General features: G+C 40.6%; 1 protein-coding gene and 1 long non-coding RNA gene across 2 annotated transcripts in view; both read left to right on the top strand.

The window, feature by feature from the left end:
• The window catches only part of LOC141084918 (uncharacterized), a 32,679-nt gene extending 28,143 nt beyond the window's left edge, over window positions 1–4,536 (top strand). The window contains exons 2-3 of the long non-coding RNA XR_012231169.1: window positions 4,153–4,204; window positions 4,377–4,536. This is a non-coding gene — a long non-coding RNA (uncharacterized lncRNA). The remainder of the gene's footprint in view (window positions 1–4,152; window positions 4,205–4,376) is intronic.
• Window positions 4,537–9,304: 4,768 nt separating this feature from the next.
• LOC141085355 (phospholipase A2 inhibitor and Ly6/PLAUR domain-containing protein-like) lies at window positions 9,305–20,936 on the top strand. Its single transcript, XM_073570642.1, has 5 exons — window positions 9,305–9,438; window positions 10,832–10,951; window positions 12,260–12,415; window positions 19,271–19,417; window positions 20,730–20,936. The coding sequence occupies exons 1-5, from the start codon at window positions 9,387–9,389 to the stop codon at window positions 20,867–20,869; spliced, it is 615 nt and encodes a 204-aa protein (XP_073426743.1). The 5' UTR covers window positions 9,305–9,386; the 3' UTR covers window positions 20,870–20,936.
• The last annotated feature ends 5,735 nt before the right edge of the window (window positions 20,937–26,671 follow it).

Below are 26,671 nucleotides of genomic sequence, written 5' to 3'. Positions count from 1 at the left end.
TCAGGCTGGTGGTGGTGGTGTCATGGTGTGGGGAATTTTTTCTGGGCACTCTTTGGGCCCCTTGGTACCAATTGAGCATCGTTGCAACGCCACAGCCTACCTGAGTATTGTTGCTGACCATGTCCATCCCTTTATGACCACAATGTACCCAACATCTGATGGCTACTTTCAGCAGGATAATGCGCCATGTCATAAAGCTCGAATCATCTCAGATTGGTTTCTTGAACATGACAATGAGTTCACTGTACTCAAATGGCCTCCTCAGTCACCAGATCTCAATCCAATAGAGCATCTTTGGGATGTGGTGGAACGGGAGATTCGCATCAGGGATGTGCAGCCGACAAATCTGCGCCAACTGTGTGATGCCATCATGTCAATATGGTCCAAAATCTCTGAGGAATGCTTCCAGCACCTTGTTGAATCTCTGCCACGAAGAATTGAGGCAGTTCTGAAGGCAAAAGGGGGTCCAACCCGTTACTAGCATGGTGTACCTAATAAAGTGGCCAGTGAGTGTATGTAGTATGTATGTATGTTGCATGCATGTGGTATATATGTAGTATGCATGTTGCATGTAGTATATATGTATGTTGCATGCATGTAGTATATATGTGGTATATATGTAGTATGCATGTTGCATGCATGTAGTATATATGTTGTATGTTGTATGCATGTAGTATATATGTAGTATGCATGTTGCATGTAGTATATATGTAGTATATATGTATGTTGCATGCATGTAGTATATACACTCACTGGCCACTTTATTAGGCACACCTGTCCAACTGTGTGTTAAGACTTAATTTCTAATCAGCCAATCACATGGCGGCAACTCAGTGCATTTAGGCATGTAGACATGGTCAAGACAATCTCCTGCAGTTCAAACCGAGCATCAGTATGGGGAAGAAAGGTGATTTGAGTGCCTTTGAACGTGGCATGATTGTTGGTGCCAGAAGGGCTGGTCTGAGAATTTCAGAAACTGCTGATCTACTGGGATTTTCACGCACAACCATCTCTAGGGTTTACAGAGAATGGTCCGAAAAAGAAAAAAAATCCAGTGAGCGGCAGTTCTGTGGCCGGAAATGCCATGTTGATGCCAGAGGTCAGAGGAGAATGGGCAGACTGGTTCGAGCTGATAGAAAGGCAACAGTGACTCAAATTGCCACCCGTTACAACCAAGGTAGGCAGAAGAGCATCTCTGAACGCACAGTGCGTCGAACTTTGAGGCAGATGGGCTACAGCAGCAGAAGACCACACCGGGTACCACTCCTCTCAGCTAAGAACAGGAAACTGAGGCTAAAATTTGCACAAGCTCATCGAAATTGGACAGTAGAAGATTGGAAAAACGTTGCCTGGTCTGATGAGTCTCGATTTCTGCTGCGACATTCGGATGGTAGGGTCAGAATTTGGCGTAAACAACATGAAAGCATGGATCCATCCTGCCTTGTATCAACGGTTCAGGCTGGTGGTGGTGGTGTCATGGTGTGGGGAATTTTTTCTGGGCACTCTTTGGGCCCCTTGGTACCAATTGAGCATCGTTGCAACGCCACAGCCTACCTGAGTATTGTTGCTGACCATGTCCATCCCTTTATGACCACAATGTACCCAACATCTGATGGCTACTTTCAGCAGGATAATGCGCCATGTCATAAAGCTCAAATCATCTCAGATTGGTTTCTTGAACATGACAATGAGTTTACTGTACTCAAATGGCCTCCTCAGTCACCAGATCTCAATCCAATAGAGCATCTTTGGGATGTGGTGGAACGGGAGATTCGCATCAGGGATGTGCAGCCGACAAATCTGCGCCAACTGTGTGATGCCATCATGTCAATATGGTCCAAAATCTCTGAGGAATGCTTCCAGCACCTTGTTGAATCTCTGCCACGAAGAATTGAGGCAGTTCTGAAGGCAAAAGGGGGTCCAACCCCTTACTAGCATGGTGTACCTAATAAAGTGGCCAGTGAGTGTATGTGGTATATATGTAGTATGCATGTTGCATGCATGTGGTATATATGTAGTATGTATGTACTGTATGTTGCATGCATGTAGTATATATGTAGCGTGTATGTAGCATGTAGCATGTATGTAGTATGTATGTAGTATGTATATATATATATTTTTTTTTTACATTCAACACATTAGCCGGATGATGGGACTACTACTGTCCCATCATTGGCTAATGTGTCAATCACCGTCATGGTAGCAGGCATCGCCCGATGGGACTTGTAGTCCCATCGGACGATGCCTGCACAGACCCCCGCAGCCTGCACAGACCCCCGGCAGCCGGCACAGGCCCCCGGCAGGCCGGCACAGGCGCAAGGCAGGCCGGTACAGACACCCGGCAGCCGGCACAGGCCCCCGGCAGTCCGCACAGACCCCCGGACAGTCGGCACAGACCACTGGCAGGCCGGCACAGCCCCCCGGCAGGCCGGTACAGACCCCCGGCAGCTGGCACAGGCCCCCGGCAGGCCGGCATAGGCCCCCGGCAGGCCGGTACAGACCCCCAGCAGCCGGCACAGGCCCCCAGCAGGCCGGCACAGACCCCCGCAGCTGGTACAGACCCCCGGCAGTCCACACAGACCCCTGGGCAGTCGGCACAGACCCCCAGCAGGCCGGCACAGACCCCCGGAAGGCCCGTACACCCGCCCGAGAGGCTGTACAAGGACAGAAAAGGGTTTTTCTTATTCCGATACCGGAAGTCCCATAGACTTGAATGGGACTTCAGGTATCAGAATCGGCGATACCCGATACTTTTTTCGTATCGGGCCGATACCATCCGATCCGATATTTTAGGGTATCGGATGGTATCGCTCAACACTACTCAGAACACTGCACTGTAGTTTCAAATAACAATTACATAGATCCTTCTGGCCAAAAGCATACTGTTATTCTGTGTTACGCCTGGTGTGGGCACTGAGGACACTTCTTTGCCTCAAGAAGTTTTTTAATATGTTAAACTTGTATCACAAACTAAGCTGGTGGGATGCCAAGTCATAAACTGAATCTCCTGGACCTAATGGACTAGTTGTATCTAGATACCAACTATGTTGCAACATGCCCGCTGTCTTGGGGTTATACTTGATTCAGAGCTTTCATTCACGCCCCCATCCGATCACTGGCTCGCTGGCTCGCTCTTGTTATGTGCACCTCATAAACATTTCTAGAATTCGAGCCTTTCTTACTTTTGATTCTGCAAAAACTCTTACTGTTGCCCTTATTCATTTTTGTCTGGACTATTGTAACTCTCACTAATCAGTCTCCCTCTTACCAAACTCTCCCCTCTCCAATCTGTCCTGAATGCTGCAGCCAGGATCATATTCCTCACCAACGGTTACACCGATGCCTCTACCTTGTGCCAGTCATTGCACTGGTTACCCATTCATTCCAGAATTCAATATAAATTTATATGGACCATTCAAAAATTGTACCTTATCCAGGTTCCTTGCATCATGTTCTCACATGCTTTATGCATTTAATTGCCCTCTGTGTCTGTACTTTTACATATTCTGGCTGATAACCGATTCATGCAACATTACATGAACACCCGATTTCTTACATTACAGCTGGTCAGAACAATGAAAGCAATTGTTACCATCCATCTTTTGTGTCTCCCCTATTTCCTCATAGATTGTAAGCTTACCATTCCTCTTGGTATCTGTTGATTTATGTGAATATTGTTATTCTGTAATGTCTATTGTCTGTACAATCAATCTTCAGAACTTAGGTGTAACACTGACTTTTGGACCCTCTATAGATTCCCCTTGTGATCCGAACCAGCATATTTATTCAGATGTGTCCTTCCTTATGTTTTCTTTTAGCTTCACATCTATCTATCTATCTATCTATCTATCTATCTATGTATCTATTATCTATCTATCTATTATCTATTAGCTATCTGTTATCTATCTATCCACCTATTATCTATATATTATCTACCTATCTATCTATCTACCTATCTATCTATCTATCTATCTATCTATCTATCTATCGATTATCTATCTATGTATCTGTCATCTATATATTATCTATCTATTTATCTATCTATCTATTATCTATCTATGTATCTTTTATCTGTATATTATCTATCTATCTATTATCTATCTATTATTTATATATTATCTATCTATTATCTATCTATCTATATCTATCTAGAAATCAAAAAGCAGCACCAAAAGAAAACAAAGGGTGCAAAAAATCTTTCCAGGTATGTACCAAACCTCATGCTATAATCCAAAAGTGCTGCCTTCATCTTTTGGACTCTAACTATCTTTCTATCTATCTATCTATCTATCTATCTATCTATCTATCTATCTATTTATCTATCATCAAGAGTTAAACATTAAATTAGGATTCTTACCTTTTGATATTGTGGATAGAAAAAAGGTGAAGGCTAAGAAGAACTTCATGGTTGAAGACCAAGCTGACAGGTGTGCGCCTTATGAGTGATCTGGGATGGACTGTATAGAAATACGTTTTAATCTCAAAGAAAGGTGCAGCAGAGTCTAAAGGTTGAAGTCTATTCTTTAAATAAAAGGGTGTGAGCAATACGTGTAAGTCTTATGTATCTGAAAATAAATATTGAAGTCATGGTATGGCGCCACAATAGCTTGAAGTCACTTTTTAGGAAACTATGGAAGCCACTACATAGCATCATGACTAGTGATGGGCGGGATCGTGGATGTTCAGCTCTGTCCAGTTCAGCCGAACTTTTAACTTTTAAAAAAAAAAATTACCCGAACTCCCAGACTCAATTTAAATAAATGGGGAGCCCGAACATCCAGTGGTTCCCATTCTGTCATTCTGCGTGACAAAACGGGAAATGACGTGTCTGACTGGTGGTAACCTTCCACGTACAGCTGGTCAGAATGCTGTGGTTCCCATGCTGTCACACAGATGACAGCGTGGGAGCAAGCATCTTTGATTGGCCATAAAATGGTTACCATCAATACTACTGTCTTAAGCCCACACCTGCTCTCACTGATAGACGTGTGAGGCAGCACCACTGATGAGATTATTCACCATCCCGTGTCAGTGAATTCTAATAAAGATGGCAGTGAGATATGCAAAATCAGTGCATGTGTATTTTGCTGTACAATTATTTAATAAATAAAACATTTAAAAAAAATGGTGTGGGGTCCCCCTTATTTTTATTAACCAGCTGAGGAAAAGTAGACAGCTGGGCACTGGTTTTATTATTCTGGGAAGGTGTCACTATTCTATACTATACCATAAATTTTTCTAGGCTATTTATATCAGCCTATAGCTGTCTGTGTAGCCTTTACTGGTAATTGTCAGGGAGACCCACCAAAAAATTATGTTGGGTCCCCTCTATATTTACTAACCAACAAAAGATAAACAGACGGCTGCAGGCTGATATTAATATCCAAGGAAGGATATATTGGCCCCTTCCCAGACTAATAACATCAACCATCAGCCACCCCAGAAATGGTGCATCCATTAGATGCACCAAATCTGGGGCTTAGCCTCCGTTCTTCCCACTTGCCCAGGTTTGGTGGCAAGTGGGGTAATAGTTAAGGGGTTGATATCAGCATTGTAATGTCAGCTGATATCAAACTCAGGGGTTAGTAATAGAGAGTTGTATATAAGATGCCTCAATTACTAACCCCATAGTGAAAATTAAATTAAGACACAGAAAAGAAAGCTTTTTTCCGTTTTTGTCTTTATTTAATTTACACTATGGGGATAGTAACAAGGGCATTTTATAGATGCCTCTCCATTACTAACCCCTGGGCTTGATGTCAGCTGACATTACAAAGCTGACATCAACCCCACAAATATTACCCAACTTTCCACAGCACCAGGGCAAGTGTGAAGAGCAGAGCAAAGTGCCAGAATTGGTGTATCTAATAAAAACACCTTTTGTGGGCAGACTGCGGGCCACTATTTTTAGGCTGTGGAGGTCCAATACCCATGGACTCTTCCCAGTGTGAGAATTCAAGTCCCCAGCTGTCTGCTATAGCTTGGTTGGCTGTCAAAAATAGGGGAGATGCCTATTTATTTAAATCATTTTAAAAAATGGCAGGAACTCTTTTTCTGATAAGCAGTCCATGTAAAGCTGGCAGCTAAGGACTGCACTGGTTATCAAAAATAGAGGTGAACGCACATAATTTGCCAATACTTGTCATGGCTGTGATTGAGCCAGAAGTGCCTAAATGAACAAAGCTGATGTCATGTTGTTTGACTGCTGGCTCAGCCTAACACAACAGCTGTCAAGCAACATGACATTAGCAGTGATGTCCCATCGACAGAGCAAAGCAGAAGAGAAGAAACTGCTCTGTCAAAGACATCACAGGAAGTAGGATAATTGCCAGTGGATGCAGTCTCTGGCTGCTCCGATCTAGGAGAGGTAGTCACAGGGCAGAAAGGCAGGTAGTTATAAGTGCTTAGACCTCTATGGTGGAAAAACTGTCCCACTGTAAGTCTTTTAGGGGAAAACACCTTCCATATATTAGACCATTTCTAAATGCAACAAACAAACAAAACTAATCAGCATAAAATATAGTAATTGGCTATAAAATATATAGTATATGAAATATAGTCTGACATTTGACCATACTTGTTAGTCATGCAGGGCATGTTACTATATCAACATTCTTTACTGTTATTTTTCTAAAGATAGCCTAATACTATAGAGGTGAGAAACTGGTGAGTCACTTCTGGACATCAAATCACAGTAAGTAGGTGTTATTATGATGCCATTTCTAAATATATAAGTTTATGGTGAAAAAGGAGCTACATCAGATGTCAGAGGTGTAGCTAAAGGAGGTGTGGTGGTAGCAAAATCATTGGGCCCTGGTCACCAAGTAGAGCTAAATCCAACCTAACTTACAAAAAGATTCCATTATTATTTATGCTACATGGTAGGTGAAGGGCTCTGATCCTGACTTTATGTTAGGGTCCAGTCTCTGTTATACTTCCATACACTTTTCATAGCTGTTGGACAAACCATTGTTCAGCTGGTACCTATCTTGTCAGACTCTCCCACACTGAGGAGCACTCAGTCTATGGTAGTCCAACTGTCAGGACCTCTACGATCCAGAAAAGGTAAGCCTCCAAGTCAGCAACTGATACAGGAACTCCAGCACAACCTCATTAACTTGACCAGATTCATGGCCTTTTCATTCTGCGGAAAGGTTGGTGACCTGGTAAAGAAATTTACAGTTGGGGATTGTTAGGAATATTACCGACATGTTGTGCTTCTGACGATACATGAAACCTTGAAATTTGAGTTGGAAGAAATCATGAAAATTGTAGGTTTGTGAATGATTCAAAGAAAAAAGTATTTTTAAGGAAAATTTTGGCCACGTATGATACAGGTAAGTCAGAAGTTCTCATGATCACAAGTTTGTTTGAACGACAAGATCACAAGGGAGTTCCTCTACTGCTGGCAGTCATTTTTCATTAAGTTTAATGAAAATTAAATATGGCATTAACATCATAGTGGAGTCATTTCAGCTTTTTTTAATACTGTGAAAATGTCAAGGGCTAAATATAGAATTTTCTGTACAGAAAATTTAATCCTAGCAACGAGCCCAGAAGACCGGCTTAACATTCATGCCATTTTTGTGCCATCACCTGTGGTAACCAACCCTAATGAAAATAACTCCTAATGTACGCATGGTGAAAGCAGCTCATCAATTCCAAGTCAAGATCTTCACAAAACTTAGACTATCTTTGTTCGATTAGGTCAAATATCATATCTGGGTCTACCACTTGTTGCACCAATCACAATCAAATTAGTTCATTGCGGCATGCATCCTCATTATGGATAAAATCATACAAGACAAGTCAGGGACACTAGGATGGACCAATTTGGTTGCACACAGATTTAGATGAAGAGCGCAGTCAGCTGGATATTTCAGCTCAGATTCTTCAGTGAAGCGATATTACAGATGAGCGGATAGTTTTAAATTTAAATTTGCCTTCTTTGTCAATTTCGCCAAAACGGCACCCGACTGTCCCTCACTAGGACCTGCTGACCTATGATAACCCAGGAACTGACCAACACATTACAAGGTATAATGTCATAGCTGTAGGACATTTTGGGTAAAACGTCGCTAGCCTGTTCTGTGATGTTTCAGCAGTGTGGGAAACAGTGCCTAGCAAGTTTTTCCTTTTAAGACTCTCACAAATCGAATCTCAAAGCGTTTGAATACATGTGGAACCACAGATTCAAGGAAATTCAACTCAAAATCGATCCTCCTCGATTGATCTGCTCATTTCTAGATATAATAAGTCATTTAAAGCTTAAATTAGTTTGAAGTGCTTGGTTCTGCCTTTTCCTTTGTACAGATCAACATGAGTTTAATAAAAATAAGACAGAGAATTCTATAGTAAGACCAGGCTCTAACAGAATATTGGGCCCCAAAGATTTATCCGTAGACAACCCCATTTGGAGGTGACTTTGGAGGCAACCACCGGCCACTATGATCTGTTTCTTATGGGACAATCTCATATAACCTATTAGATCTTTACCAGATCACCTCTCAGAATTGTTTTCTTTGGTAGGACCAGAGTAGACACCAGTAATGATATGTTAGTCTATGTGAGAGGAATTCCACCACTGAAACATCAGTTAGTCATGTGGTTACCCAAGAAAATATGGAAAATTAAGTGTTACTAGTTGTTACAGAGAACATCTCATAATCAGTGGGAGAAGTTGAATTAACGCTCCAGTTTTTAAAAAAAATAACTCAAAATGAAGAATGGGCAGCTGACGTACCTGCTACCCTCACCTTTAGTCCATTTGCAACAGATCTTACTGTCAGGTTTCTAGCTTGTCTTTTATTCACTGTACTTTGATAGTCTAAAACACCCCCCGATTCCCGGATTGATCCACACTCACTGATAAACCAACTCACTTTTCCTCTTTGGAATTCTAAGGAAAGTCTAAATTTTAGGTGGTATATAATTGTTTTGGGGGATGATATAAAGGCCAGAATAAAAAAGGATTTGCCCCCATTTAAACGTAACCTACGATGATACATTGAACGGATATAACAAGCTTTGAGATTTGTACGGAATTATTCTTCGAAAGGAACACATCATTGCAATTTTTATCTAAGGAACCAGTGATAAACCTTGACATTGAAGGAGCAAAAGTCTAAAAATGAAAGACAACTCCAAGTGACTTCTGGCAATATCTTATACAAAACGGTGAATAATATCTACAAGTATTTTATTTTTTTACTTAAACATTGGCAGCAGCTACAAAACCTCATGCCAGGTGACTCATGTAAAGATTAATATTCAGCCTTATTTAAAACATTTTGTGTAGTTGCTGTCCCAAAACCCTCCCCCGAATAAAAAGCGACAACCTGGAGAAATTATAATTGCAAGACAGGAGAAGCTTACAGTTTATCAACATGACACAGTTCATACCTGTCCTCACCATTCTCTTTGTGTTCATTGTTACAGGTGAGTTGTTTTTTTTAAATATATTTTTGGGAGTAAACATTTTTGAATATTTTAGAGAATTTAAGCATTTATTGGGCTCATAAAAATATTTTAAAGACCATAAAATTTTAAATTTGTAAATTAATAAACTGTTGAAAACATTGATTCCGCTTATTTCGGGGCTATCACTACCAGAGTCCAGGTTCTGCATTGGATCTCTCTTTGCAACATATACAATTATGTATTGGTCTACTGAACATACCATAAAGCTACTACTACTTTGGTTTTATTCATAGTTAAGAAAGGAAAAACTTACAACACCTGCGTTTAATTCATCCTACAGCAAAATGATGAAGATTCAAAGTGGAAAAAAATAACAATCCTCCATTTTTTAAATTATTTAACCCATGTGTTTAAAAAGCACAAGAAAGACATAAGAAATTCAGACACTGACGCATTTTTTAATGAAACTTTGAATAAGGATATATAATTCCGAAATGGGACAGTTGTCTGAATAAATGCTTTTTTTGTGTGTGTTTTTAAGCACATAGATTAGTTAAAGAATATACTTTTCTGTCCTATCAGAATGCATCTCTGATGCATTTATACCTGACGTGCCCCCTGCCCTGACACGCCTCCCGAAGGATTGCGAAACGCGCGTCGGGGCAGCAGGGACACCAGGATTTCCACGTGCAATTTATAGGTAATGTTTTTGGCCTTTTTATAACAATGTCACATGAATTAAAACACCACTATGCACTTTTATATGGGCCTTTTTTTCCCCTCATATAAGCACACTATTTGTGTTAGGCTTAGTTGCCATGCTTATTTTTAGGTTTACATAATGAGCACTTGAGCACTTTATTCAAAAGTATGGGCATTTGTTTACATAACCCTACATTTTTAGTTCCATTGTTCCTTTGTGTACTATACCTCCTTTGTGCTATTGTCTTTTTGCGGTATTTTACCATTTTCAGCTTGTGGGCCTGCTTTTTGCACTATTGGTACTCTATGGTATTATGTCTCTGATTTTTTGTATATTCAGTACCATTTTCTTTTACTTGTTTTTTAATGATTATCCATAAAATACTCTTTTATTAAGTATCCCTGGTGTGTTGCCACTTTAAATAGGGGCTACCTTTTGTGATTAATATTTTTAAGGAGGATGTAGTGCTACTTTTTCCAGTTAGTTTTACTCTTGAATAACAGACTTGGAAGGGTCTCATACTTGCTCTGGAAACAAATAATGATTTTATACTACTTCCTGTAACTGTCCAATATAGAGACATTGATATACTGTGGAGAAAAGGGAAGTAATTACTTATATTGAAGTTCTTATTGTCAAAAGGATCTCACTGACTAATATTGAATGTTATCCTAGCTGTATTTCTGTAATACTTTTTTTTTTAAACAGGGAATTCTTTAATGTGTCGAGAATGTGTCACCACCTCCAAAGGCTTTTGTAGGGGTAAACTCCACGAATGTCCACCCAGATCAAAAAGCTGCATAAAAGCTCATGGACTAATAATCATTGGTGAGTTTACTGTTTTTGGTTGTATTCCTGGGGAATATTTGATCCCGCCTTAATCTATGTATCATAAAAAATATTTGTTAGTAAGTATGCATTGATTGGAAAAAACTACAACAGAATTTTTTTGCGAAATGCAAATTACATGTCTAATAAAAGTTGTTTCCATATTCAGTGGATGAAAGAACATAAAATAGTAGACCAAATAAATTATTTCATTATATTGACCAAATAATCAGGTTCAATCATGGACAGCCTTGTCTCTATAAATCAAGAACCACCAGAGAGTCGTAACAAAGGACATTCTAGAAGAAAAATTGAAATATATTCAAATGGAAAAGCTACAAAGGCATTTCTAAGATTATAGGCCACATGGAACCCCAACAAAAACCATCATCTCAATATTGGAGAATATTTGTAATATTTGCCAAACTTTGAAAGTTTGGTTAACCTCCAATAATGATTAAAAGTGGTGAAAAAAAAGAATGTTGCAACATGTCCTAATAGAACCAAAGAAGAGCTAAAAACTATCCTATAATTAGAGAATCTTTAGAAAAATAATGGCTGGACAATATGATTATATTGACCAAACAATCAAGATTTTGATCATGGTTATAAATCCAGAACCACCACAGAGTCATAGACACAATGTAGCAAAGGACATTCTTGAAGAAATATTGACTCATATTCAAAAGGAATGGACATTTCAAGGACTTTGGATCACATGGAACCAAAACAAGAACCATCATCTCTACATTGGAGAATTCTTGTAACATTAGCCAAACCTCAAAAGTTTGGCTAACTTCCCAAACTGGTTAAAATTGTGAAAATTCATCAAAAATGTTGCAAAATATCCCAACAGAACCACAGAAGAACTAAAGGCATCCAATCATTAGAGAATCTTTTGAAAAATAATGGCTAAAAATAATGGCGCAAAAGAGAAAAAAGGTGGCCACCATAGTTATGCAAGAGTAACATCTGTTCATCTCTTAAACCCACCCTTAAAAAATATCTACATTTTCTGCAGGATAGAATATAGACAGCTTAGTCAAAAGTGGAACTTCATGGTCCTTTATGTTTAGGGTACTCATGTAGATCCATAGGCTTTTATGTACCAATCATACATCAAATTGTGTCTTCTGGAAGAAAACTGGATGAAATCTGTAAGCTTACCTTTTTATGTGAATGTGTTTGAAAGTTCAAGACGCAAGGGGTTTTTTATTTCACGTCAGTACACTAACTGCAGAAAGGTTTGGCTTCGAAAAACCAAAGCAGCTCAAAAGTAATATTTTTATTTAACCTTTCTTCATGTAGGTAATGATGTTTACAAATCGTTTTTACGGGCCTGCAACGACGATGACCATTTATGTGACCGAGATTTTGTTATGAATAGTGGCCATGGGAATAAACAGGCGCGCATTGTAACCGAGTGCTGTGTGTCGGATGACTGTAATAAATGCAAGGCGAAGAGTAAGTGCTCAATCTCATGGGAAAATTGCTTAAACAAAATTATGAAGGAGGAATTCTGTAGCATCTATGGTCGTCCCACCATATTTTCTTTCACCTGAGAATCGGGACGATTATAAGAATCACACTCTAATCAGATTTTGATCAGAGTGTGATCAGCGTGTAATACAATTTTCTCGGATGAGGAAAAGATGGAAAAAATTTTCTCCATCTTCTCCATTCTGTCAATCCATGAAAATGGGATGTCACCCAATTGCAGTCGGATGCTTTCTGTGCACTCATGGACTTGCATGGCCGAGTGCAATCCTATAATCACACCAAACTCAGGCATACTGCTTTTTTTTCCTTGGCCCGTCTCAGTGCAAAGAAAATATTGGGCTTGTGAGCGGCCTCATAGAATAACATTGATTCAAGTGTGATCCGATATTATGTTGGATCGCACTATGACCAAAAATACGCTCATGTGCACGAGCCTTATTTTTCTTTTTATGCAGATTTAGGAGCTCTAAAATATTTTTCTCTATCAGTTATTAAATTCAAGTTTGTTTTTTTATTCAGTTTTTTTCCAGGCCCAAATTTTTATGTAATTTTATATATTTTAATTTTTCATTTATTGGCAATATCCTTTAAAAATGTAGAGAAAAAAATAATTTTTTAATTTTTTTTCTATTTCTTCAGCAGCACAAAGTGCTTCTAAAATATATATTTTTTAAAAACTTCACATTCTGTTACTATTATTTGTATTGATGGGTTGTTTATATACTGTATACATATCCTATAATTTCATATTTTTAAGGTTGGAGGTAGCATTAAGTTCATTGAGCTCAACCTATATATGAACATCAAGAACGACACATATGTTGTGTATGTACTTGTGTATATATATTTGCAATTTGGATTGGTAGTTGATTTTTTTTATTATTTTACATTTCTTATTTGCTAGAGATGAGAGAATCTGACAAATTTCAAATTTATCAATTTGTTCTAATTTTCCTGGCTAGTGAGCCAAACATTTGTTCAAATATACAAATTAAATGTGTCCCAAGGGCTAGTAAAAGAAAGTTATTAATCTAAATGGTCTCTCTAGACGCTAGAGCAAATAGAAAATATATATAGAGTCATGGCCAAATGTTTTGGCACCCTTGAAATTGTTCCATAAAATTAAGTATTTGTCCTAAAAAAATATTGCACTTACACGTTTTGTTATACACATGTTTATTTCCTTTATGTGTACAGGAACACAACACAAAAAAAGCAGAGAAAAAAAGGCAAATTGGACACAATTGCACACAAAACCCCCAAAATGGGCCGGACAAAATTATTTGCATCTTTCCAAAATTGTGGGTAAACAACTTTGTTTCAGCATGTGATGCTCATTCAAATTCACCTGTGGCAAGTAACAGGTGCTGGCAATATGAAAATCACACCTGGAACCATATAAAAAGTGGAGAAGTTGACTCAATCTTTGAATTGTATATCTATGTGTGCCACACTAAGCATGGAGAGAGATAGAGGAGAAGAAAACTGAGGACTTGAGAATAACAATTATTGAAAAATATCAATAATCTCAAGGTTACAAGTCCATCTCCAGAGATCTTAATGTTGCTTTGTACATGGTGCTCAACATAATCAAGAAGTTTACATCCTATAGCCCCATAGCTAATCTCCCTTGACGTGGACAGGAGAGAAAAATTGATGAAGGGTTGCCATGCAGGATAGTCCAGATGGTGGATAAGCAACCCTAATCAAGTTTCAAAGAAATTCAAGCAGTCCTGTAGGTTCAGGGTACATCAGTGTCAGAGCAAACTATCCGTCGACATTTGAATGAAATGAAGTGCTATGACAGGAGACCCAGGAGGACTCCACAGCTGACACAGACATGAAAAGTTTGGAAAAATGTACGTGAATTAGCCAAAATCATTATGGGGAAGCGACTTGAATGATGGGACCAAGATAGAGCTTTTTGGTAAAATACGTGATTCTACTGTTTATCAAGAATGGAATGTGGCCTACAAAGAAAAGAACTCAGTACCTACAGTGAAATATGATGGAGGTTCAACGATGTTTTGGGGTTGTTTTGCTGCCTCTTGCACTGGGTGCCTTGGCTGTGTACAAGGCATCATAAATTCTAAACATTAAAAAAGGATTTTGGATCACAGTGTAGTGGCCAGTGTCAAAAAGCTGGGTTTGCACTGTAGGTCATGGATCTTCCAGAAAGACAATAACCCCAGTCATACTTCCAGAAGCCCTCAGAAATGGATGGAAACAAAGTGCTGGAGAGTTCTGAAGTGGCAACAATGAGTCTGGATCTAAATCCCATTGAATTCCTGTGGAGATATCTTAAAATTGCTGCTGAGAGAGGGTGCCTTAAAATATGAGGGACCTGGAACAGTTTGCAAAAGAACAAAAGAGTGGTGCAAAATTCCAGTTGTGAAGGGTAAAAAGATTATTGACGGTTATAGAAAACGATTGATTGCAGTCATTTATTCCAAAGGGTGTGCAACCAAATAATAAGTTGATGGTGCCAACAATTTTGTCTGACCCATTTTTGGAGTTTTGTGTGAAATTATGCCCAATTTGCTTTTTTCTCTGTTTTTTACGTTGTTCCAATTCACACAAAAGAAGCTAACATATGTATAACAAAACATGGACTTGCAGTAATTTAAAAAATACTTCATTCTCTGGAACAATTTCAAGGGTGTTAACACTTTTTGCCATGACTGTAGATTATACTCACCTCTCCTCTCACTTCTCTCACTGAAGCAGCATGTAAAACAGGTCAGTCTTCAATGAATGACAAAGGTGCATGAACCCAAAATGTAGCAGCATTTGTGGATCATGCATGGATGTTCCGTGCAATAATACTTTAAATGATGCAAGTTTAGGGACTTTATATCAAACTTATAGTGTTTATAAATAAAATTGTTTATTGCTACATGGAATTTAATGCACATTTATTTATTGCTAATTGTGACATCCACAGTGCAGTTCATCAGTAGATTTGTCATCTTTACACATCTAGAAGATTAAAGAAGTCTTCCTATCAAAGTATACTGCTCAAAAAAATAAAGGGAACACTTAAACAACAAAATGTAACTCCAAGTCAGTCACACTTCTATGAAATCAACACTGATTGTGATTCAATTTCTCATGCTGTTGTGCCAATGAAATAAACAACAGGTAGAAATGATAGGAAGGTCACTAAAATCCATGTGTCAGCTCAGTAAGAGTGTCTAGTGTTCCCATTATTTTTTGAGCAATATATAACAATCATCATATTATATTGCACTGTGTACTTACAATTGCTCATTTTGCCTTTCTACCCAGCTAATTCTTATCTTTTCTCTGTTTTATGTAGAAGCAGGAAGTCTCTTGTCCCTGCATTTATCATCCCCCTCTACAACTCCTGACCCAGCCGTTCCCTCCTCCCCCTGCCAGGGACTTTTGCAGTGACTTGTGACATGTACAGTGAAAATTGACCTCCTGTTTCTTCATAGAGCTTAGAAGGATTACAGCTAATCAATTTTTAATCACATGATGTCATAGACCTAATGAAAAAGAGAAGAATTATCTGGGTAGAAGCACAAAATGAGCAATTGTAAGTACACAGTGCTATATACAGTTGTGCTCAAAAGTTTACATACCCCGGCAAAATTTTTGCTTTCTTGCCCTTTTTTTAGAGAATATGAATGATAACACCAAAAATGTTTCTCCACTCATGCTTAGTGGTTGTGTGAACCATTTATTGTCAAACTACTGTGTTTTCTCTGTTTAAATCATAATGACAACCCAAAACATCCAAATGAGCCTGATCAAAAGTTCACATACCCTGGTGATTTTGTCCTGATAACATGCACAGAAGTTGACACAAATGGGTTTGAATGGCTACTAAAGGTAACATCCTCACCTGTGACCTATTTGCTTGTAGTCAGTGTGTGCATAAATGCTGAGTGAGTTACTGGGATCCAGACAGACTCTTGCATAATTCATCCAGCCACTGACATTTCTGGATTGTGAGTCATGGGGAAAGCAAAAGAACTGTCAATGGATCCATGGGAAAAGGTAGTTGAACAGTATAAAACAGGAAAAGGATACAAAAAGATATCTAAAGATGCAGAAAACCAGTCTGGTGCCGGCACTCACGAAAATTATATCTTGTGCTATATTGGTTTATTAAAAAAGTTTTCTATTCTAAATATACAAGGTAAAAACAACGCGTTTTGGCTTGAAGAGAGAAAAAGCGTACATCAGGTAAATTATACAATTATATTGGTAGTATAATTTACCTGATGAAGGCTTTTGCTCTCTTCAAGAAGCACGTTGTTTTTACCTTGTATATTTAGAATAAAAAACTTTTTCAATAAACCAATATAGCATAGGATATAATTTTCAGGAGTGCCGGCACCAGACTGGTTTTCTGCATCTTTTCACTTTTACCTGCGGACGATTGAGGATTGCCTTGTGGACCAGGAGCTATGCAGCAGACCGAGTAACTAGGTCCTTGGTTGGGATTCTCCCCCAGGGCCAATATGCTGTTTCTTCAACCTAAGTCTGGTGAGTGCATCAGCTCTGCACTTTTATTTGTGATATTTTTAATATTGCGCTTAGATCCTGCGCGGTGCTATCCCTTTTATATTCCCTATCCTCAGGGTATTTTATGAATAAGATATCCAAGGAATTGATAATGCCAGTCAGCAGTGTTCAAACTTTGATTAACAAATGGAAAACCAGGGGCTCTGTAAAAAACAAAAATGTCATCCACAACTACCAGGAAAATTGTTCAGAATGCGAAGAAAAACCAACAAATAACATCAGCTGAAGTACTGGACTCTTTGAAAACTAGCAGTGTGGCTGTTTCAAGATGCACAATAAGGAGACACTTGATGTAAAATGGGCTGCATGATCGAATCACCAGAAGAAAGCCATTTCTGTGCAAATACCACAAAGTATCTCGCCTACAATATGCAGAACAGCACAGAGACAAGCCTCAAAACTTTTGGAACAAGGTAATTTGAAGTGATGAAATCAAATTTGAACTATTTGGCCACAACCATAAACATTACACTAGGAGAGAGGTCAACAAGGCCTATGATGAAAGGAACATCATTCCTACTATTAATCATGGAGGTGGATTGCTGATGTTTTGGGGATGTGTGAGATACAAAGGCAAAAGAAACCTGGTCAAAGTTGAAGGAAAGATGAATGCAGCATGCTATCAGCAAATACTGGAGGCAAATTTACATTCATCAGCCTGGAAGCTGTCCATGGGACATACTTGGATGTTCCGACATGACAACAATCCAAAACACAAGGCCAAGTCGACCTGTCATTGGTTACAGCAGAACAAAGTGAAGGTTCTGCAGTGGCTATCTCAGTCTCCTGACCTCAATATCAGTGAGCCATTATGGGGAGATCTCAAGAGTGCAGTTCATGCTAGACAGCCCAGGAATTTACAGGAAGCTTTTTGCCAAGAAGAATGGGTAGCTTTACCATCTGAGAAAATAAAGAACCTCATCCACAACTACCACAAACGACTTCAAGAGGATATTGATGTTAGAGGGGCCATACATGGTATTAAGAAATAGGGTATGTAAATTTTTGATCAGGGTAATTTGGATAATTTAGGTGGTCATTGGTAGGGATGGGTGAATCCTAAATTACTCGGAATCGCTAGACTCTAACGAGTCCGAGTGCAGGACTCGCTACTCGTTGCGAGTCTAGCGAGTCCAATGTTAATTAATGGGGAAGCGAGTTTGCAGCGATTCCTCTGCTGCTGGACCCGGATTGACTGTCAAAAATGATCCTACAGTGATAGCGAGTTAGCAAAACTCTGAATGCTCTCGGATTTAAACTCTGAAAGCAAAACTTGGATTTAAACTCTGAAAGCAAAACTCGGATTTAAACTCTGAAAGCAAAACTCTGATTTAAACTCTGAAAGCAAAACTCGGATTTAAACTCTGAAAGCAGAAAGCATTGATCTGAGAATCTGAGTAGAATACAAAACGGACCAAAACTAGGATTGCCATTGATTTACTTTGGACTCGTTACTGTGCGAGTAATCGCTTGGAAACTCGCAGAGTACCGAGTCCTGCGAGTCCCCTACTACTCGCAGAGTAACGAGTCCTAACGAGTAGATTCGCCCATCCCTAGTCATTGTGATTTAAAAATAGAAAACATTGTAGTTTGACAAGAAATGGCTTCACCCAACAACTAACCATGAGACGAGAAAAAGTTTTGGTGTTATCATTCATATTCTCTGAAAAAAGTCCAAGAAAGCAAAAATTCTGCTGGGGTATGTAAACTTTTGAGCACAACTGTAATATGGTGAGTGGAATATTTTAAAGGGGTTGTCCACTATTAGGACAACCCCTATTTGATCTAAATGTTTGGTTCTGATAAAATAAGAAAGCTTATACTTACCTCCGGTGCCGGAGCTGTTCCAGAGGTGTTGGCACTTTTGGTTTAGGGATCTTGAGTGGTTGTTGTGACACGTGAGCCCGGCTTCCAGTCAGTGCTGACGTCATTGTCTTCAACTTTGAAAATCAAGAGGAAATGAGAGCGTGGTCACAGCCCTGACTTCCTCTTGATGCTCTGATTGGACACTGGGCTCACGTGTCATAGGAACAAGATGAGAGCCCCGGGAACGTGAGTGCTGAAACACTGCTGGAATGGTGCCGGCATGGGAGGTGAGTATAAGCTTTTTTATTTTATCATGGCCAAGCATTGGGTATGAGAAGGGGGTGTCCAAGTAATGGACAAATTCTTTAAGAGGATAAAAACTTTGATGGGAGGAGTAGTTCTTTAGTAGAAATATTACTTCTTGTACTTGTGCTCACATGGTACTGTCTTTACTCTTAGTTCCTCCATATAATTCAACGCTGAATGGTTTAATCTGCCCTGTCTGCTACTCATGCAATTCCTACGACTGTGTGTACGATGGCTACATTGAATGTAGAGGAAACGAACTGGAGTGCATTGACTTTGCGGCAACACTGCATAAAGAAGGTAACAACTTCAAATACATAGATAATATAGCGCAACCAATGCATTACAGACAAGATGATCCCTCAATTGAGTCGTGGTTAGCTAAAATATGGGCCATGCTCAAGACGTAGTCACATCTACTTAGTGGTCTATTTCATCCAAACCCCAAAAAACTTGATTTCTTAGGCTACTTTGACATTTCAGCTTTTGAAATCCGGCAGGCTGTGGCGAAAAGTTGTCAAACCTGATCCGGTAGAAGCCGCAGCCCGCCAGATCATCTGTTTAGACCGGAGACAGTGCAGGAGAGGGAGAGAGAGTCTTCGGGCATGCGCTGTGGAAAAAAGCGTTCCGGTACTGTCAAAAAACGTTGCAGGGAATGTTTTTTGCAGTCGCCGGACAGGCATTTTTTGCCGTATCCAGCAGAGGCCGGATACGCCGCATGGCCATCAGGCGCAATGTGGCGATAATGCTAGTCTATGGGAAAAAAGCCGGATCCGGTGGCAACCGGCGCCGAATCCGGTTTTTACATATTTCGCCGCATCACGCCTGATGCAGAAAAACTGAAGTGTGAAAGTAGCCTAAGTTGACCCTTTTTGGGATTTGCAACTTAGGTGCCATAACATAGGACTGCACGCTTTTTCTGAATCACATGTTCTTAAAGGGAATCTGATTGGTCCCCCATGCCCTGCAACCAACCAGCATTAGACTATTTGTTGATAAATATCTTGCCTAACCAGTATATTGTTTAACACCCATGTTTTAAAAAAGGCTTTATAAACTTTGCATCTCATATGCTAATTAGGCCGTTGACTAGCTGATGGGGCCTTTGTTTTCCCTAGACAAGTCATCCCTCTCTGCATGTTATCACAACTTTCTTCTCCCACATCATTGCTCCTCTGAAGCCGGGTGTAAGCTTCACGCTGTAGAGGTGCACGTCTGGATGTGTTTCTGATAACCAGCTGGCGATTATCCTGCTTCCTGTGATGTCACGTTGACAGAGCAGTTTCTTCTCTTCTGCTCTGCTCTTCTGCATTGTCAACGTAATGTTGATTGACAGCAAGCTTGGCCTAAGAAAATATTTCTTTGATGCTCCTTTAGGTCACCCCTCTTAGAGGACATATGGACTCCATAGAGTTGGGTTTCACAGTTTGGGATTCCCCTATATGTGCTGATAACATCAGCTTGTACAGTATTGTCCATGTACAACAACGTTGACCTTTCATCTGAATGACCAGCATGTACTGCTACATTTACGGTCCAATGATATAACAAATAGCGTTTTCTAACTTTAAAATTCTCACTAATGGTGTTTTTTTTTATTATTATTTGACAGGCTCTCCAAATTTCAAGTTTTCTATCATGGGATGCATCACTCAAGGAGGTTGTTCTTTGGGACCAAAAATTATACCTGGAACCAAAATAGTAGATGCAAAACGTTTGTCGTGTAGAAGTGCAGTACCAATTACCCACTAGTAGGAGTTTCTGCTTTGTCTCCAACCCAAGCTTGTTCCAATTAAAGTCTAGGCCACTTCTTACTGTAGACAGAGGAGTTGTCTGATCATTTCTCATTATACTCTGAGTAGCACCAAAACCAACAGGATGGATTTGTAAATGGGTGATGTGTAATAACAATGTCTATTCTGTAATATATTGCTAGTACAAAATCAAGGAACCCATGATCACATAGGGACCGAAGAGCTTAAAGAAACAGTACCACTGCAAAGTTATACCTACCCACCTAAATGTGACATACACTTGATTGTTATAAGCACAAATATCTATTATATAAAGCTCAATGTATGTGTGTATGTCCGGGATTGGCATCCGCAAAGTTGCAGCTATAGCAACAAAATTTGGCACAGTCACACGTCTGGACCCCGAGAGCGTCATAGGCTATGTTGTGAGGCGAAATTTTAACCTCGCGTGTTCCAATTCACCAAACAATTTTGCCCCTATCTACATACTGGGGAAAAAGTGTGTGCGTATCAAGCCGCGCCCCTCATTATGATGTCATAATGCCCCTATCTACATACTGGGGAAAAAGTGTGTGCGTATCAAGCCGTGCCCCTCATTATGATGTCATAATGGTTGCCATGGCGACGCTGATTCATCATAGGTTGCAAGCCCCGCCGCTCATTATGATGTCATAATGGTTGACTATGGGATGGAGGATGTGTGATGGGTATATGGGCACTGGACTATGGGATGGAGGATATGTATGATGGGTATATGGGCATGGGACTATGGGATGGAGAATATGTATGATGGGTATATGGGCACTGGACTATGGGATGGAGGATGTGTGACGGGTATATTGGCACTCAACTATGGGATGGAGGATATGTATGATGGGTATATGGGCACTCGACTATGGGATGGAGGATATGTATGATGGATATATGGGCATGGGACTATGGGATGGAGGATGTGTGATGGGTATATGGGCATGGGACTATGGGATGGAGGATGTATGATGGGTACATGGGCATGGGAATATGGGATGGAGAATATGTATGATGGGTATATGGGCACGGGCCTATGGGATGGTGGATATGCATGATGGGTATATGGGCACGTGACTATGGGATGGAGGATAATGATAATTTGCTATAACTAACCACAGTTAGTTACTATGCCCGGGCAGCGCCGGGCTCTTCAGCTAATATATCTATAAATCTATCTATACAGAAAAAAACCTGACCAGCACCTCTTAAGAGTGAACAGGTGCAAGCTGTGATGGTGCATTATATAGAACAAGAAAACACAGCAGCACTCTGTAAACACCAAGCCATGTGGAAACACTGAAAACATTGAATCTAAACTGTGTTACTACTCAAAAAGATGTACTTACAAAAATGAAGGTTCTTAGCACATACATTGGCCAATTCATGTGTGCCCATCAACCACGGCAAGGTGACCTCCCTCTGATGGGTCCTATTTCTACTGTACATGCCACTCTTGGGCTATTAGCCTACAGTTAAATGGACAAGCATGGGAGGAGTGCAGAGTCAGGCTGTAGGCAGCTGAACCTCCCATTGACCTGCAGGTGATGTATATCAGTTCTATTTACCCATTTGAACTGTAAGCTCCTAGCCGGGGAGAGACATGTTTGTCCATTTAACAGTAAGGTTGACTGTAGGCCCATCAACCACAGCAAGGTGACATCCCTCTGATGGGTCCTATTTCTACTGTACATGCCACTCTTGGGCTATTAGCCTACAGTTAAATGGACAAGCATGGGAGGAGTGCAGAGTCAGGCTGTAGGCAGCTGAACCTCCCATTGACCTGCAGGTGATGTATATCAGTTCTATTTACCCATTTGAACTGTAAGCTCCTAGCCGGGGAGAGACATGTTTGTCCATTTAACTGTAGGTTGACTGTAGGTTGACAGCTCAAGAGTGCAGTAGAAATAGGGAGGTCACCTTGCCATGGTTGTTGGGCACACATGAATAGGTCAATTTATTCGCTAAGAATCTTCATTTTTGTAAGTACATATTTTGAGTAGTAACACAGTCTAGATTTAATGTTTTTAATGTTTTCACATAGCTTGGCTTATGCAGGGTGCTGCTACGTTTTCTTTTCCTATATAATGCAAGGCTTGAGGAAGGTTCATTTAGACCAAAACATCACCACACCATATGGGCTAATAAAGACCACTTATTTTTGGTAACTATTGAAGTGCTGTATAGTACCTTTTTACATCTATTTATCTATCGAGAAAAATGGAACAGCACAACACTATATTAGGCCTCTTTCACACATCCGGCTTTTGTAATCCGGCACGATGCGGCAAAATATTTAATAACCGGATCCAGCACCGGATCCGGTTTTGTCCCATAAGCTTTCATGGTCGCCGCATCGTGCCGGATGGTTATGTGTCGTGTCCGGTTGTTGCCGGACACGGCAAAAATTAGCCGTCCGGCATCTGCAAAAAGCGTTCTCTGCAACGTTTTTTGTCAGCGCCGGACCGGCTTTTTCCACAGCGCATGCCCGGACTCTGTGAATGTTAACCCCACAAGTGCCCAGCGAGAGAGAGAGAGATCTCTCTCTGTCACCCGGACACTTGTGAGAGATCCCTCTCGCCGGGCACTTGTGGGGTTAACACTCACAGTGTCTGGGTGAGAGAGATCTCTCTGTGGGGTTAACCCCACAAGTGCCTGGCAAGAGAGAGAGATTCTGTCGCCTGGACACTGAGTGTTAACCCCACATGTCTCTCTCTCTCTCTCCACCCCCCTCTCCCCCCTCCCCTCCCTTTCAGCAGCTGTCTCTCTCAGCGGCTGCCTCTGTCCACCGGTGTATATGTTCCTCCTGCGGCTCCTTTAAATCATGTCCGAGCCGTATCAGACGCCGCATACACATCCGGTGTCACGGCTGCAGGCCGGATCCGGCGGCCCGGCTTTTCGCCGCACGCCGCCGGACCCCACACACCGGATGTGTGAAAGTAGCCTTAGCGCATGCTCAGGCCTACCCAGCAATTCATTCAATACTTCCCGAGGTCCAAAGAAAAAAGAAAGGAAGGCAGAACTCATACGCATTTATTCTGACCCACATGGTGTGGCCACGTTTAGGCTCAAACAGAGCCTTTCTCAAGCTTGAGAAAGGGTCAGTGTAAGCTGAAACGTCGCCACACCATGTGGGTCTGACTAAAATCCACTTTTTCACTTGAAATGCATATGGAGTGCTGCTTTCATTTTTTTCTTCTATTTATCTGTCTATCTATCTATCATCTATCTATTTTCTATTATCTAGCTATCATCTATCAATCTATTATCTATCTATCATCTATCAATCATCTATTTTCTACCTATTATCTATCAATTATCTCTCTATTATCTATTCATCTATTATCTATCTATTATCTATCATCTATCTATCTATTATCTATCTATTATCTATTTAACATCTATTAATCATCTATTATCTATTTATCTTTCAAATAACTATCTATTATTATTGTTGTGGAGGCCCCAGATCCCGCCCCACAGTGTGTTATGACATATTCACACTGTGGGGCTGGGGCCTCTGCAACACGCAGGCGCAATAGCCTGATGTCGGTTCTCGGGCAGCGCGCACTGCGCATGCCCGAGAACTCTTGTCACAGCGCAAGCGCCGGCATTCAAAACAGGAGGATGCAGCGACGCACAGGCACATCATGGCGGACAGATGGTGGGCGGCGCCGAGACATCAGACAGGCATGATGGACGGATGGTAGGCGGCTGATACAGGGGAACACGCTATACCTATGGGACACATTACAGGTATGAGGAGCTATTTATAAAAGTCGATATTTCAGCATTACTAGGGATCAGAAAAAGAAGAGCCACCTTCACAGAATGCAGCCTTAGTGCTGCTGAAGGTGGCTCTTTAACTGAAAAACACCCTGGGGGGGTGACAGGTTCCCTTTAAGGCAATCGTTCATTTTAAACTAAGAAGAGAAAAACTTTGGATTTTTTGGAGATTGCTTTCCTGTTATTCTTATTTTGCATAACCCAATTTAGTGTGTGTGCTTATAACAATCAATGATCATAGATGTTGCATTTAACATTTTCGGCCATGTTATCAAAAAATCCATCCGTATGTAATGTGACATAAGCTGACATAATCAAAAATGAAATAATATTGGCTGCATTTGTAGTTCTCTTATTCAGAAGCAGAAAATAAAAAATGAAGCATTCAGCGGTCCTAGGCCACTTTTCTATGCAGTGTTACCACCTCCAGCGTTGTATTTTTTGCTTAGATACTAGACGTAAAAGCTGAATATTTGTATTCTGATAACTGATTAACAAGAAGGCAGAGTTCCTTTGCAGGATATATTAGTGTTTTCTGCATTTGAGACTTGGTGTGATGATTTACATTGATGTGGAAAGCTTTAGTAGAAACTCGAAAGGTTTCACACACTTGCCAGTCGATCGGAGACAAGGGCACACAACCAGTGTCTGTTAGTATACGAGCTTGTCTGAATCTCAAATGCCCAGTCAAAAGTTTTTATTACAAGATATGAAAAGTAGAGATGAGTGACTTTGCCTATTTTCGGGTCAAGTCGGGTTTCATGAAACCCGACTTTCTCAAAAGTCGGGTCGAACGAAATTGGCCGATTATCGTGAAAAGTCGAAGGCCGACTGAAACACGAAACCCAATGCAAGTCAATGGGGAACCAAGGTCGGAAGGGAGTGGAGGACAGGAAACACACCTACAGTGCCCATTTTAATGCCAAAAACATCAATTCTTATTACTTAAGCTTGTCAACCTTAATTTACTTTATAATAATAGTTAGGCATTGAAAACTGGGGGTTATTTGGCTAAAGTTGTGGGAGGGGGGTAGGGCTGGCTCCAGATTTCCATGGGCCCTGGGCCAAAGAGTGTCACTGGGCTCTTTTAACACATGCCACAATTCATGATCCTGTGATACGGTAGAGAAATAGCAGTATAGTACAATGAAAAATACTTCACTTCTTACATCTCATGACTGATATCCATTTTAAATTCTCCGATAGCTCCAAAAACGGACAGTATATTACTCCATACAGTATTATGGCTACCGCATAGTGCGCTATACAGAGTAATGAGGCCCATATATTTCTCCATACAGAATCATTGGTCCCATATAATGTTTGAAACAGTATATGATGAGCTCCACATAATGCTACAGTATATGTTGGTCCCCATGGATGAAGCTCCACTGTGTTATGGGCCCAAATAATGCTCCATATATAATGGGCCCCATTTCTAATGCTCCAGTGCATAATGGGCCCTGTAAATGCTGCTCCAGTGTTTGATGTCCACCTTTGGAATGCTCCAGTGTATGGTGGGCCTCATATATCATTCACCAGAGTATAGTGCTCCCCAAAAATAGCTGTCCCAACATTGAAAACAATTAAATAAGTCTCCTCGCTAGGGAATCCCTGCACTAGTCTGGACTCCTCGTCGTTCCCATCTTCCATCTCACTGCACTTAGACTGTTTAGGCAGAGGGCGTACAGACGTAATGTTATCACGCTCTCTGACCAGAATGTCACTGTCAGGAAACGCGGAAGATGTCACTGCGGTGGAGCAGGGAGAGGTAAGTATTTCAACTTTGCAAGTGCTGTGATCCTGAGCAAGCAGGGGGGGCCCACTCGTTGGCAATGGCACTGGCACAGGGCCCCTCATAGTACGGCGGTGTATCTGATGGCGGGTGGGCCCGTGGGCCCTCCCACCGGCAGAGACCCTTTTGCGTACTATGAGGGGCCCTGTGCCAGTGCCGTCGCCCATGCGTATGCCCCCCCCACCTGCTCAA

The sequence above is a fragment of the Dendrobates tinctorius genome, unplaced genomic scaffold, assembly GCF_039654945.1.
Source record: "Dendrobates tinctorius isolate UK_male_01 unplaced genomic scaffold, ASM3965494v1 ptg000028l, whole genome shotgun sequence".
Taxonomy (NCBI): Eukaryota; Metazoa; Chordata; class Amphibia; order Anura; family Dendrobatidae; genus Dendrobates; species Dendrobates tinctorius.
This window is presented reverse-complemented; position numbering and strand designations above follow the sequence as displayed.